This window comes from Triplophysa dalaica, chromosome 11 (genome assembly GCF_015846415.1).
Source record: "Triplophysa dalaica isolate WHDGS20190420 chromosome 11, ASM1584641v1, whole genome shotgun sequence".
NCBI lineage: Eukaryota > Metazoa > Chordata > Actinopteri > Cypriniformes > Nemacheilidae > Triplophysa > Triplophysa dalaica.
Window position 1 is genome coordinate 5,556,157 of NC_079552.1, and position 14,770 is coordinate 5,570,926.

The following is a 14,770-nucleotide window of genomic DNA, read 5'->3' on the forward strand; positions in this document are numbered from 1 at the left end:
CATTTAACCTGCATTGATCTTGAATAACTTGCCAGTGAAAATATATTCATATTTGAATTGAATAATAGAAACAGGCTATCTCAAGAAATGAAACATGAATGAATAAAACGCACTACACAACAGTATAAATATCTCCTTTTCTGTGTCTGCAGGTGTGTTTGGAAGAGATGCCCCACCATATGAAGAGGTTTAACATGTTTCAGAACACAGATGAATTTGGAGAGACTCTGGTTCCAAGAGATAAGATGGACGAGATGAAAAGAAGGTTTGTTTGATCATTCAAAAATCCTGGGAATATAGATAACCAAGGATTTTATTTCAATCAAATCTAGTTTTGTATTGCAGTGCAAATAAACTATAGCAACGTTTATTGTTGATTTACTGTATGTGTCCACTTTCAAGGTTTACCAGTGTTCGTGTAACAGCTAAATACCACAGCATTAAGATAGAATACCAAGAGCGAAGGCACACGGTGTTAGACCTGCTAAATCGACTCAAAATTAAATTGCGATCATGGAAAAGAGCCTACGTTTCCCTGGAGTCTGTTCGTGTGCTGATGCAGGACTGGAACGTGAGTGAGAATTTGATTGCCGTATAAAAAATGAACTAAATAAATTGCCAAACTTCAATTATTATTGTTTCTGTTTTAGGAAACCGTGAACAACCAGGAGCTAGCCTCTATGCTGGATGGAGCATTTCATAGACTCAAAAACATCGCTACTAAATATACCAGCAAAGCTGCTTTGGGTAATACATATAGGTGCTTCACATTAGGAATTATGTTGTTTTGTTGAGCAAACATTAATAATTATTTGCTTATGAAGCTGAAGACTCCACTCAGGTCAATTGTCAGGTGGCTGAATTAGAAAGAGATGTGGCAGCGACTCTGGAGGGTGTACGCATGGTGAAGGGAACTATGGCACGTGTGCTAGGTGCGTGGGACACATACAGTGACACGTTCACATCACTCCACGCGTGGCTGGAGCAGGGGCAAAACAGGCAGCGACACGGACAAAGAACAGAGGTGAACAGACTCTCATTCTGTATGTTTAATGAGGGAAGCCAATCAGTTATCTTGGGTTTGCTTGATACAGTACATGCACTTGACAAAACGTAAGTGTATTTAAAGTGATTTAAAGTAGAAAATTCGGTCATCACTTAATTGTTTTTTTTGTCTTTTCAAACCTTTATGACTTTCTTTTTTCTGTAAAACACAAAAGAAGATATTTCAAAGAATATTGCCAAACAATCGCAGTTCCCATTCAATTCTATTGTATAGACACAAAATCAATGCAAGTGAATGGTACCACTGTTACCAACATCCTTCAAAATATATTCTTTTGTGTAATCCAGAGAAAAGAAAGACAAACAGGTTTAAAATGGCATGAGGGTGAGTAAATGATGACAGAACTGTCATTTTGTGGTGAACTATCCCTTTAAAGTTGAGTTTAGGGTTACGTTTGTAATATCAAAAGCATTATTAAATTATGTTTTTCTTCTAGTTTGTTTGCCTTTTGCTTTGGAACGCAAATGTGACCTCTCATTGGTTGTCTAGGTGACCTTATCGATGATGTCAGAGTGGAATTCTCGCCAGTCTCATTTGAATGAGGTTGGCAACTACCTGATTGAGGTCACAGACCCGCAGACTAGCCGTGGAATTTCGGATGAACTTTGCAAGATAAATCTACTCTGGGCCGACTTTTCCAAAAGAGCACAGTTTGTGAGTCACCTAATGTTATCAAATAAAAAAGGAAAAATTGTCATATATATATATATATTGTCAATATAAAATGTCAAAACGATTAGAAATAGTTTTTCTTAACTGTAGATTAGGTGAATTTGTCAGGTTGCTTTGGACAGAGAGTCTAGCAGATAGTATATTGTAAGTATACTTACTAAGTTATATGTTCCAGGCATTAGCTGAGGAGCCCAACATTGGCCCATCTAGTCCTCAGACTGTTCAGTCCCTGATAAGAGAGGCCAACCAGTTACTGAAAGAACCTGTGGAGGTGGTTTCTGCCCCACTACGAACTTACACTAAGAGACTGCAGGTATAAACACACTTTCACTCAGTAAAGACACACAATCCTTCATATTGTCTACCCTGCCTCTTTCATTTGTAGCTCTTTATATATATTTTGCTTTATTTCTAGTTTTAGTTCAGTTAAGTTTAGGAATTTGAGAGTATTGTTTAGATTCAAATTTGTCATTTTTTAGCTTGTGATGAAGAAAATAAAGGATGTGGATCTTGAGGCCCTCTCTCCATCTCTAGACTGCTCTCGCGAGACCCTAAACAAACTTCAGCAGGCAATTCCTGAGGTAAACAAACACCCCTGTGATATGACATGGGTCATTATTACGCGTAAATTTTCCCATCATGTACTATGTCTTTAATATATTGTATATAGTGGAATCCGTTTTGGTATTTTTCAGGTTAATGTTTCTTGTATGTTAATCCTCCTAACTATAGTTAACTAGTCTCTGATTCCTGTTTTCTGTTTTCATAAACCTTACTCTATATGTAGCTGTCTATGAATGTGTTTGTGTAATGTTATATTCAGGTGTTGCAGACACTCTTTGAGGCTGAACAGGTGTGTGATGAGTTGCGTCTGAGTGTAAGTGGGTTGGACAGTCGCCTGGCTGAACTCCTACACTGGGAAACTGAAGCCAGAGAGCTTCACCAGGTCCTAAAGGAGGAAACACACAGGCGAAAGAGGGGTCAGGACCCCAGAGTTCGTGTGAGTATATGCTCTTTAGTGCTCTTAAACTGGTGGTTATTGAAGGATACCAAGTGGGCTTCATGCTGGTTGGTTGATTCAATTCTAACAATTCTAATTCTGAAACAAGCAATACATTAATGAATACATGTTTTTTGTATAAGTGAAGATATTGGTACAAATTTTTTATTTTTTTAAACTCCTCTCTCTATACAAGCTGATTTCCGTTTTCCCCTCTATTCTGTAGCTGTTGATTTCAAAGGGACTACAATTAGAGGGTCAGGTGGTTATGGAGGATCAGGATCTGCAGGTGATGGTGATGACCAGTCAGAAGAGTTCACCACTGCAGTATCTCATTGCATCCTACATGCAGGACAGGGTCCGCGGGGCTGTCGAAAAGTCACAGGTCTGTACAGTGGTAGAATGAATGCGGGCTTTTCCCACATGTACAATCCTAATTTCGATTATGTTTAAAGTTAAATGAGTGCTCTATTAGTAATTATAGATAAATGCTGCTAAATCTCAACAGGAAGCAGTAGGAATGTTGAGCTCATTGGGGGCATGCAGAGATAGAAGTCCTGCGAGAGACCAACCACCTGCTAAGATCTTTGTTCAGCCTCAAGAAGCACCCCAATCACAAAAGGCTCAAACAGTCAGCTCAAGTCAGCGTTCACCCTCAGGAGCTCAAGGCCAAACAGACCCCCAGCCTGCAGTCAGGGCTAAAGTCCCAGCATCCTTTCAAACTCCCTTGGCGGTATCTTCTCAAGCTGTTGACCGCAAGTCGGAACCATCTAGTGAGCCTTTGCCCATGATTGTTGTACAAGAATATGACGAAGAAAACAAAAGTCTGCAAGTACACACCTTTGAGCAATGGGAACACTCCAAATTCACTGAAATGAAGTCACAAGAAGTTGGTCAATCTCAGGCAAGAAAAGAAATCCACACACAGCATTATGAGGAAAGCCAACAAACTTTAACACAGCCTGTGACTCAACCACAGCATGTGACTCAACAGTTAGACACCAATAATCAGTTGCAGATGGAAGCTCCAGTTGCTGCCAGTCAACCACAACAGAAACTACAACGAGCAGCACCACAAGCTCAAAATCAACAACAATCAACAGCACAGCCACGGATGAAAACTCAACAACAAGAGAAAATTCAGATTGTGTCCACTATACAAAAACAGCAGGTACAAACACCAGCCCAGCCACAGCCTCAGGTTCAAAAAGAGATTGCAATCCAACATCAGGCTCTGCATCAGCAGCAGATGAAAACAAGGAAGTCCCAGGCACGGAACAGACCTTGGCTTCAGCAGAAGAGTCATTTGGAAAGTGCTAACCAAACTCCAGCTCAAGTGGTGGCATCTCACATAGAGCCAGAGTACAGAGGTCAAATAAGTTTTCAAGCACCACTGCAGACAGCTGCCACCAGCTCACTGGGGGCTGGAATAATTGTACAGAGTGAGGCAAAGCAAGTTAAGCAGACACAACAATTTACACACCATCAACAACCTCGAACAACTTCAGCACCACTAGTGATTTCAATACAACCACAACAGCCATTAACAATTCATCAAGTTTCGACCCAACAACATCAAACCTCTATTTCAACTCAAGCTCAAGTAACAACACAAAAAGAACAAGCCATTGCACCTACTCAGGAACAAATGAAACCCAAAACACAGAGTGCAATACCAAAACCTCAAACGTTGATTCAGGAACAGACACAACATCAGTCCATAGCTCCCACGCAGCCACATGGCCCAGTTATGGCCCAGTGGCAACCACAACAGACTGTGGCCCAAACACCTTCAGTGCCCCAACCACAACGATTTCCAGTGCCTCAAGGAATGCCCCAAAGCATTTCCAGATCAGCAGTCGAACAGCCCCCAACATCTGTTCAACCACAAGTAATGATGCAGAGGCAACAATCACCTTTTCATTTTCAAACTAAATCCCTGCAACCCTTACAGTACCCTCAGTCTGTGATTGCCCCTCAACCCAAAAGTTCATCTCCCATGCAACCCAGAATCATCTCTATGCCTCAACATCAGATGCCTGTCCAGCCTGAAGTCCAACTAATTGGTCAAACCCAGCTCATATCACAGGCCAGTGCACCATCTGTGGTTCAACCACAAGAGCAACCTCAGTGGGGTCCCATTACCCAAACTTACCCTCAAGTCCAAGGACCTATTTCTGTCACTTCTCAAATGCACCCTCATTTCCAGAAGTATCCCCAATCTCAAAGTGTACATCTATCTCAACATCCGCAATGGCCTCCAATTAGACCAGACATAGTGACCCAGACCTACACCACTCTCCAAGCTCCAGGTCAGGTACAAATCCAACCTCAAATGCCAAGTTATACTAAAACCCAGCCTCAGCAGTGGCCCTCTCCTGGACTTGAACCATTGCCCCATCTTTATGGAAAGATAAGACCACAAGGTCTAGTTCAGCAAATGGTTCCTCCTCAGCACTGGAGGCCTGTCGGTCCAGTATACACTATAGCAGAGACTCAAAGTCCTCAATACTCCCAATTTCAAGCTCTACAGAGATCACAGAGTCCTCAACAACAGTGGGGTTCAGTCCGGGCTGAACACCAGCCCCAGGTCTCTGCCCAGACTATGTTTCAAGGTGTTCCTCACACAGTAGCTCAATTGAATTACCCACCTGCACAAGCTCCCACAAGACCTCAAAGTCCACAGCAGTTTCAGCAAACTCAACTGGGACCACCTAAATCAGAAACTCCATCTCAAATTCCTATCCAAAGCCAATCATCACAGCTTCAGTCCCAAGTCCCAACAAATCTCCAGTCATCAACACAGGAACCATCCCAACAGCAGTCATCTACTAGATTTAAGCAGCCAACACTTGCCCAGGCGCCTCCTCAGGCATACACTGAAGCTTATATGAAAGCACAGGCCCTGGTTAGGAATAGATTCGAAGAAGCCAAGCACTGTCTTCAAGAGCATATTATTGAAGGTATCAGTATATTCAAGGACAAGCAAATGACACGTGAACAGGCATCAGTTAAAGAGGTATGTACATTTTAGACAACATTGTTATCAGGGCAAGAAAGCCCAACGACGTTAAAGAAATTAGGTTTTGATTTCATTTCTAAAGTGTGTGTGCCATTTTAATTCAGGAGACATTGAAGGCTCTTGATTCTGAGCTTCTTGAAGAGTTTTTGAGGGCAGCTGAGGGGATGGAAGCGTTCTGCACCCCGTCTGAACTCAGAGACATGGAATTTTTCACCCAATCTGTTAGCACACAGTGGGAGGTATCTTACCTATCTTTTAAAATCGATGCATGCTTTTGTTTGCTGTGTGGTTTGCCATAAAGTTGTTCATAATTTCATAATTTTAATGTTAATGTTTTTGAAATATTTAACAGAAATGATTATATAACAGTTTGTGTGTAATGTTTGCTTGCTGTTTGTTTACATTAATATTCTCAGGCTGTAAAAGCTCACATTTCTGAATATATGAGGCAACTCAGATATGAGATAACCCGCCAGCATTTTAACCGTGTAGTTGAGGCTTGTGAGATGCACTTTAGAAGACAAAATTTCAACCATACACCAGAATCAATTTCAGAATCAAAAAACAAGGTAAAGTTACAGCCCATTGAGAATTATATAATATTTAATCGGTGTGGGGTACTTGTTTCTGGTTGCATTTAATTTTTTTAATCTTTTCTTTCTTTGACATTTATTTTTGAGGTTCATTAAGCGCTACTGCTCATACTTTTTGCTTTGGATCTTTAAGAGATGCTCCACCCAAAAATTCTTTCATCATTTAGTCACCCTCAGGTTGTTCCAAACCTGTATACATTTCTTTGTTCTTATAGACACAAAGATGTCTAATGCTATTTGGAAAAATGTTAGCAACTGACATTTCTGTGACATCATTGACTACTATAGTAGGACAAATTATTTTGTTCTGTTGAACACAAAATATTTTTTTAAGAATTTAGTAAACTGAACAGTTCTAGGGCACCTTTGACTACCATTTAATTTTTCCTACTATGGTAGTCAATGATATCCCAGAAATGTCAGTTGCTGACATTATTTCAAATATCTTTCTTTGTGTTAACAGAACAAATACATTTATTCTTGTTTGAAACAACTTTGAGGGGAATAATTTATGACAGAATTTTCATTTTTGGGTGAACTTTTATATTCTCTTACATTAATCTCTCTAAGGAGTGACAATAAAAATTGTATATATACAGTTGGCATGATATTTGTTTCTCCCTGCTCCTGCAGGCCTGTTTTTCAGCAGAAGGCAGTCTGGCACAGGCAGGACAGCAGCTGGAAGCTCTGAAGGAGTTGTGTGATACTCTTAGCCCCGAGGATGCTCACAGGCTTGCGCAGGCCCAGCTCAGAGAGTGCGAGAGGAGGCTCGCTGCCATTCAGAGGCAGTTCAGTGGAGAACAAGACACACCTCCACCAGAAAGCAGGTAACCATAAAAAAGGTGCAGGTTATAATGTAAAGTAAAACAGGTCATTCGGCAACCTGCCATCTGCATCTGAGATTTCTTGCATTTATATCATAAATGATTCTCTCTGGTTTACCATATAATTTCTCGCTAGGTCTCAAATGGACCAAACAAAAGAGCCATCTGCTCAGAAAGCACAAACGGTCCCAGCAGCTGCTGAGAAGCCCAAAGAGGTTTGTTTTCCTAAAAAATGAAATTTGACTACTGAAAAATTATAAACTAGCATGGTTTGCCGGTTTTAGATCATTTAAAATAGCTGGTTCCCAAGCATGGTCAAGGTCTTCTGTTTTACTGGTTGGTCTTACCAGTCATCTGACATGTGTACAAAACGACTGAGTGCATAAAACACAGAATTCTGACTCTAAGTTTTACTGACTGTAATGTTGTTTTAGGCGGCTACAGCCGTCAGCCCACCACAGCCAAGAACTGTGGAGAAGAGAGAAATAGTGAAACAAACAAGTACTGAGGAGGACAGGTATGGAACAATATAAACAAAATAAAATCCTAACACGTGTTGTTGTACAGTTTCTGTTTGTATGTGTTTCTTTGTGAGATTCAGCACTAAAGTTCAGTCTTCTCAGGTACCGCAGCTGCAGGTTTGCACTGTTGGCTCAGCTGAACAGAAATGAGCAATGCATGCTGGCAGATCGTCCCTCAGAATCAGTCACTCCCACAGACCTGCAAAAACGACTCAAAGAATTAAAGGTAAAACACAGTATTCCCTGTGAAGTTAAACTTTTTTGACATTTAAAAATGTAGCTATATTTTAAGTAAAAAACATAATAGACATAAGAACAACTTTAAGACCAAATTGACAAATAAGTTGAAGCAATGCAGTAAAAAAGCAATAGAAACCTTTTTGTGAATTTACAATTATTTAACAATTTCCATTTTGTTGAACTTTAAAAAACAGTAGAAAAACATTAGTATGACAAACTTTAATATATTTTTACTTTTAGGATTGACTTAATTTGTGTTTAAAAAAACAGTGTTTTCCTTGGTCCTCATATATTGGTTTTGTTTTTCAGTGTCTCTGGGATGAGACAGAGTCATTGTGGAAGGAGTATGAAACGGTGTGCATGCAGTCTGCACAGTTTAAAGACCGCACTGTTGATCAGGACCGAATGGAGCTTACTGTCAGGTGGAGAGACCAGAGGTCCCAGTTACAGCGGGGGTACGTTTGCATCACAAAATAAATATTCAGCATTGAAATGCTTGTTTTGTTCAGCATACACAAAAAAATCATGCTATCTGCCAAAAAAGTTTCAGAGAATATAAAGTATGTCGAGGCTGTGTGTGTACCGTGATGTTTGTTAAACCAGTGTCTCTATAATCCATCAGGGTGGAGTCACTGGGAGCAGCTCTGGAGCTAATGAACTCAGTTGAGCTGAAGATCTCAGAGATTTCTGAAAGGCTAGACAAGTTCATCAAAGAACCTAAAGATATTAAGGGATACAACCTAGCCAACCCTGCCATACTGAGAGATGTGAAGGTATGAGACATTTAATGGATTTTATGGAAGAATTTCTCATAATGCTCAAATTTACAAATTAGATGGTGTATACAGTTAAAATGTTTTGATTGATGTAATTGTTTTGATAGTGTACAAAAACTGTAGTTCATCAAAAAATGAATAGGCATAGTTAGTCAAAATGAATGATATAATCCTACTGGAAGTGATTTTTGTAAATGTTTTCAGAAGTTCCTTTCTCTCCATCCTTTCTTTTTCTCTGTGGGTTAGCTGTAACAGAAGAATAATTATTTTGTACACACCAGAGAGATGCCAAATAAACAATTTTATTTCTTTCAATGGGAATCTCTTCCGAGGCAGACAAGGCCAAAACAATAAACAAAACAAACTGTTGTCTGACATCTAAATAAACTCCAACTGAAATAAAGAAAACAAAATACATACCAACTTATCTACCTTCCTAAATCACAAACAAAGTAAATAAATAAAACGGCATCTAACCCCCTACTTCCCTTAATTAGGCAAACTAGTATTCACAAGAATATTTACATGATTATTTACAAGTTTTTAAGGAGTGCTTAAAACAGAATTAAAATCTGAATCGTAATTGAAACAGGCAATGTTCACATAAACAGGAGATTCAGAATTGTCTATAACAATAACAAACATTCGATAGATTCACTATACAGAATATAACTCTCTGGTATGGCACTCATAACCAAATGACGACAAAGATACCAACAACTAGCAGAAAACAGTCAACCAGAAAGTTAATGAAACAAAACAGTAGGTAGTGCGTAAGGCTCGAAGGCCCTGGACAAGTGTTTGGGGCGGTCCTTATCTCTATGTTAGATGCATAGTAGGACCGATCACCATCTCCAGCTGGTTAACAGAGGCCACAACCATTTGGAACACAAACATGTCTACACACACGAGCAGAGAGTTCAAATTACATAAAGAAAGAAAATACTGTTCACAGATGCTTAACTTATCTCAAAGTCATATCATCTGTATGTCTTTAATCTTTCACTTTTAGGACTTGGATGAAAGTATGCAAGCAGAGATAGACCGCCTCTCTCGATTTGACTCTGAGCCCAGTCATCTGGACCTGCGTGACCGGTCACCTCTCACTCAAGTGGTTCTGTATCACAGATCCAGCCTGGATCGGCTCAGACAACAGGTGCGCAAGAGCGACGCTGCAGCCCGTGCCCTCGATCGCTTCCTCATGTCCCTGCGCACTGTGGAGCTGGATGTGTCTTCTGTACAGAGCGCACCCAGCAGTGACCCCGTGGTACTGCAGGACAGCAGGTCTAAATTGACATTAATCAGGAAGGGAGTCAGCAGCCTCAATGATAAAGCTCCACAGCTGGACCAGCTCCTGGGTGGAGCACAGCTCGAGGTGACTCAGGAGGGTAAACCGGTTTCCTGTCTGGACATGGTGGGAGTCCTGGTGCGCCAGGTGGAAGAGGTCGATGAGAGGTTGATGGTTCGACAGAAGGACGTTCAGAAGGAACAACATAGCCAGGGAGTTGGCTTGAGGAGGAAGACCATGCTTGCTGAGCTGAAGAAGGTGCAAGGGGTGGCAGAGAAACAGGGTCTAAAGGATCCCACCCTTCCAGCTGTGCAGCACAGGTACAGATGATTCTTTTCATCGACATCACATATTTTACGTTTGTTTTTGTAAGTGTGTACTTCATATATAAAGTAAAGTCTTATGGGGGATTTTCAAAATGGGACTGCAAAATTCCTTCAAAATATATAATTGTTGGATTATGGGATGTGTTCACTCAGCTCTACTGTGCTCTCTTCTTCTGATCATTCTGTATGGGTGCATCTACGTTTAGGATACGATCGCTGTCCGATCTGGAATCTCAGCTTAACTCCCTTCGCCCGGAATACCAAAGCATCAAGATGTCTCCCTCATCACAGAAAGAGCAGCCTGACCCTGCAGAGGAGGAGCTAAACTCTCTTTGGGACGAGACAGAGAAGGCTGTATCTGACAGGTTGGTTATAAATGATGTGGGACTGGGACAAAGAAACGCTGAGATTCCAAATAATAACCATTAATTTCATTTAATAAAATCCAGGCACTCAGAAACTGTTACTGTGTGTTTGACAGGCAAGACCAGTGCACTGTTTTAATGGAACTGCTAAAGAAGTTTCAGAGCTGTCGCAGTTACCTTGGCAACACTCTACAGAGGGCGGAGCAAACCATTAATGAGCAGGCATCATATATGGGCAAAGACAATCTGCAACGCCTTCTCACAAAAGTATGTCAACCTCAGATGAATTTCAGCTCTATTCGTAATACACACAAATTATTCTTCCTTGTATTGTCTTTTAGGATTATTTGTAATTATATGTTGTTATTCATATATATTGCTTTTTTGCATGATATGTTATATTTACTTAAACTTGGAATATTTAAATGTGAACCATCAGGGATTTGTCATTACTCATAGCAAATGTGGACAGTTAAGACCCTGGGATCTGTCATTTCTTACCCACCTAGATTTTAACCTTTTAATCATATTGATAAAATCATTAGGATAACCTCCAATATGGTTTAAATTATGTATACACTCTTAAAAATAAAGGCACTTAAAAGGCTCTTCACAGTGATGCCATAGAAGAAACATTTTTGGTTCCACAAAGAACCATTCAGTCAAAGGTTGTTTAAAAAAAACATATCTTTCTTACTTTTTATCATCTGAAGAACCAAAAGGTTCTTCTATGGCATCAAAGAAGTTTTTGAAGCACCTTTTGTTTTATTTTAATTTATGTGTCCATATTGTAGGTCATTGGTATAAAGGAGGACCTCGGTGGTCTCGGATCCAAGATAGAAGAGTTCAGAGCCGTGTGTAGAAAGTTACAGTCTCAGCTGAAGAAAATTCCTGATTGCTCAGAAACCCCATTTGAGGCCGAGGCGGATGGTTTGGTCGACTCGTGGCTGGATGTGAGAATATTAAAATCATCTGTACCCAACACATGTCTTACATTTGTATATCACCTGACAATATTAACTCTGTCTTTAAAATGTCTCTTTCTGGCAGGTTTCAGAGAAGACCGATAGTTACATGGATAACCTGCGTATGGGTTTGGAACTATGGGAGAAACAGCTGGCTCTGGGTGGAGAGGTGGACAGCTGGACGTCCACTAAACTTATAATTTTCTCAGAGTCTCACCCTTTCACCAGCGAGAGTGAAGTTCTTAGTATGAAGGTATCAGCAAGTGGCCCATTTTTATTCTAAAATAGTTTTTAAGAATATACACTTTGAAAAATAAAGGTGCTAAAAAGATTCTTCACAGCGATGCCATAGAAGAACCATTTTTGGTAAAGCAAAGAACCACTCAGTAAAAGGTTCTTAAAAGAACCATATCTTTCTTACTTTTTTATAATCTGAAGAACCTTTTCCCCCTTTAAAGAACCTTTTGTGAAACAGAAAGATTCTTCAGATGTTAAAGGTTTTTTATGGACCCAAAAGGTTCTTCTATGGCATGTTAAAGGTTTTTTATGGACCCAAAAGGTTCTTCTATGGCATTGAAGGAACTTTTGAAGCACCTTTTTTAAAGAGTGTACTAGAATATAGATAGCTTTAAACCTCATAGACATTGATTTCAATCCTGATGGGCCCTTTAATGTTGTTTTAGAATGAGATTCAAACTCAGGAGGACAACATTGAGCACTTCCACAGAAAGTCATTAGAGATCCAAGAACTTCTACAGAGCAAAGAATCTCCTCTCGAACTACAGGTACATGTTACTCTTGTTCTCTATTTACTGTATTTTTCTATTTCAAATTGTGTACTTTTCTAGTCCTAAATAATTCATCTGCACAACAATATCTTTGCTGTAGGTAATAGAAACAAACCTGAGCAAGAAAATGGAGCAGGTGAAAGAGCTCTTCTCTGACTGCACTGACGTGTTTGAGGAGCTCCTCACAGTCAAAGCTCATCTAACTCAGAAGATCGATACCAGTCAGTCATCTGTGGAGAACATACGTTCCGCTGTAGAAATGGTCCATTCAGAAGACCGCGTACAGATGGAAGCACAGTTGCAAGTAGGTTGGATGCATGGCTAGAATGAATGACTACATTATTTTTTGTCTTTACTGATTTGTCTTCTGTTTTAGGACCTGTGTGAACAACTATTGGAGCAGGAGGAGCAAGCTGATGCTCTGCTGAAGGAGATCTCTCTCATGTTCAGCATCACTGGACCCGAGGCAATGGAGGACCTGATCAATCGAAGCAAGCATCTTAAAGAGAGGATTGCTGAAACAAAGAATCTGATTCGTCAGAAGAAAGATGAAGGGGAGAAGAGCTTCCTTCAGACTATTAAAGGTGTGAAAACGATACAATGTGCCATTGCGTTGTGAAAAGTGGTTATGTTCAGATCAGCTACTTTATTTAATCTGCTGTGAAGATTAAAATGTGGCTTGGGTTATATTTTTGCTCTTTACAGAAAAGTTCAACTCGTTTGAGGAATGGTTGCAGGATGAGCAACTCTCAGTGAATGAGTGCTTTGAGAACCCAGAGAGGAGGGAGGATGTGGAAGCGTCGATGCAGAGACTGACAGTGAGCAGACAGAATCTCAGTATCTTTGAAGATTGTGAATCCCATAATTTATGACTGAACCTGTAATGTCCATACAGCCCTTATATCCGCTAACACTGATAATATCTGTAATTTGCGTTTTCTCCAGAGTTTTCTGTCATCCAAAGAAGGAGAACAGCGTCTTGGCCAGTTGAAGGAGATGTTTGAGAGAAGCGGAATGGAAAAAATCCCTTCTGAAGCTCAGGCTTTACTCTCCACATGGCAACAGGAACAGGAAGGAGAACTGGCCACTCTCAGAGCTCACTGCCATGGACGACATAAACAGCTAGATGACATTATAGATAATCTCAACAAGTATGTGGAAATAAGCTCTTGTCACTCCTGTCAGTTGTTGTTTTTGCTTTGTGTCAATCCATTCATTTATTCATTGATCCATTTGGTTGTTTATAATTTTTGTATGTGTTTAGTTTGCAAGAGGAACATAACCATTTGAAGGAATGTCTTCGGCAGAGAGAGGACGTGCCTTTGCAGAGAGAAAAACTCAGACATCTGCAAGAGGAGTTACTTCAAGAAAGGTATTCTTGAACCTAATTTTTACGTTTTTACACTTTCCTAACAGTTTGAAAAACACTCACTTCTGTGAGATACTGTACCTAGGGGCGTCCCCAACTACGGATTTGCTGTACATAGTCGAATCAGAATTGTCAAGTTTTGCCTAGAGTCGACTGATAGTCTAATCATACGCACATTGTGTGTGCGCGTGGGTTCGTGTGGGGACGACACCAGGTTGTTAAGGGTACAGCGCAAAGTGCACAATCGGTTTACACATTATTTGGGAGTCATCTGCAGGTGCATACGGAACAAGCTGCTTCTCTACCGGTCTTTTAGCACAGAAGATGCGGGAGAGACTTGATCTTGCGCTGGGTCATAGTCAGACCTTGCGCAATGGATTTTGGTACCAACCCTTAAATTGTCCCATTTCATAAATAATAACTTTGCTGATTTGCTGATTTATCTGGAGACTAGTGCAGGCAATCCTTGTCAATTTGGTGTCCACAATATTCAATTGAATCTTTCAAAAATGCACAGTTACTTTTATTCGCTCTCAACCCATACTGAGCAAGCCTTGAAAGAACAGCATTCAAATTCTTTTCTGGGGCTTGTCAATTCTTATCACAAATTTGCCAGATGAGTTTCATCATTCAGCTTTCCTGTAGCTCAGTAGTAAGAGCATTGCATTAACAACGCAAGGTTGTGGGTTCGATCCCAGGGGATTGCAAATACCTTTGTATAAATGTATAGGATATCGCAATGTTAGTCGCTTTGGATAAAAGCGTCTGCCAAATGCATAAATGTAAATCATTATGGCCCGTGAAGATAATATCATCTAAATAGCACTGCGTGCCTGGTACACCTTGCACAACTTGATCCATGGCTCTTTGCCACAGCGCAGGAGTTAATGAGACCCCGAAGAGAAGTCGGTTGTAGAGAAAGAGTCCCCTTTTCGTGTTTATTGTGAGGTACTTC

General features: G+C 40.3%; 1 protein-coding gene across 7 annotated transcripts in view; it reads left to right on the plus strand.

Annotated features, from left to right (window-relative positions):
- syne2b (spectrin repeat containing, nuclear envelope 2b) overlaps positions 1 to 14,770 on the plus strand; it is a 92,871-nt gene that overhangs the window by 7,143 nt on the left and 70,958 nt on the right. For 6 of the 7 annotated variants that reach the window (XM_056760174.1, XM_056760175.1, XM_056760176.1 and 3 more), the window contains 29 exons: positions 153 to 265; positions 403 to 571; positions 651 to 747; positions 825 to 1,024; positions 1,556 to 1,720; positions 1,914 to 2,051; positions 2,218 to 2,319; positions 2,562 to 2,738; positions 2,965 to 3,123; positions 3,247 to 5,757; positions 5,865 to 5,999; positions 6,177 to 6,329; positions 6,987 to 7,180; positions 7,314 to 7,392; positions 7,612 to 7,694; positions 7,801 to 7,924; positions 8,248 to 8,393; positions 8,561 to 8,711; positions 9,727 to 10,322; positions 10,535 to 10,693; positions 10,810 to 10,960; positions 11,488 to 11,646; positions 11,744 to 11,911; positions 12,342 to 12,443; positions 12,547 to 12,750; positions 12,823 to 13,030; positions 13,152 to 13,264; positions 13,392 to 13,597; positions 13,711 to 13,818. In XM_056760174.1, coding sequence (XP_056616152.1) covers positions 153 to 265; positions 403 to 571; positions 651 to 747; positions 825 to 1,024; positions 1,556 to 1,720; positions 1,914 to 2,051; positions 2,218 to 2,319; positions 2,562 to 2,738; positions 2,965 to 3,123; positions 3,247 to 5,757; positions 5,865 to 5,999; positions 6,177 to 6,329; positions 6,987 to 7,180; positions 7,314 to 7,392; positions 7,612 to 7,694; positions 7,801 to 7,924; positions 8,248 to 8,393; positions 8,561 to 8,711; positions 9,727 to 10,322; positions 10,535 to 10,693; positions 10,810 to 10,960; positions 11,488 to 11,646; positions 11,744 to 11,911; positions 12,342 to 12,443; positions 12,547 to 12,750; positions 12,823 to 13,030; positions 13,152 to 13,264; positions 13,392 to 13,597; positions 13,711 to 13,818 — 7,070 coding nt within the window. The remainder of the gene's footprint in view (positions 1 to 152; positions 266 to 402; positions 572 to 650; positions 748 to 824; positions 1,025 to 1,555; positions 1,721 to 1,913; positions 2,052 to 2,217; positions 2,320 to 2,561; positions 2,739 to 2,964; positions 3,124 to 3,246; positions 5,758 to 5,864; positions 6,000 to 6,176; positions 6,330 to 6,986; positions 7,181 to 7,313; positions 7,393 to 7,611; positions 7,695 to 7,800; positions 7,925 to 8,247; positions 8,394 to 8,560; positions 8,712 to 9,726; positions 10,323 to 10,534; positions 10,694 to 10,809; positions 10,961 to 11,487; positions 11,647 to 11,743; positions 11,912 to 12,341; positions 12,444 to 12,546; positions 12,751 to 12,822; positions 13,031 to 13,151; positions 13,265 to 13,391; positions 13,598 to 13,710; positions 13,819 to 14,770) is intronic. The other variant, XM_056760178.1, reaches the window with a different exon arrangement.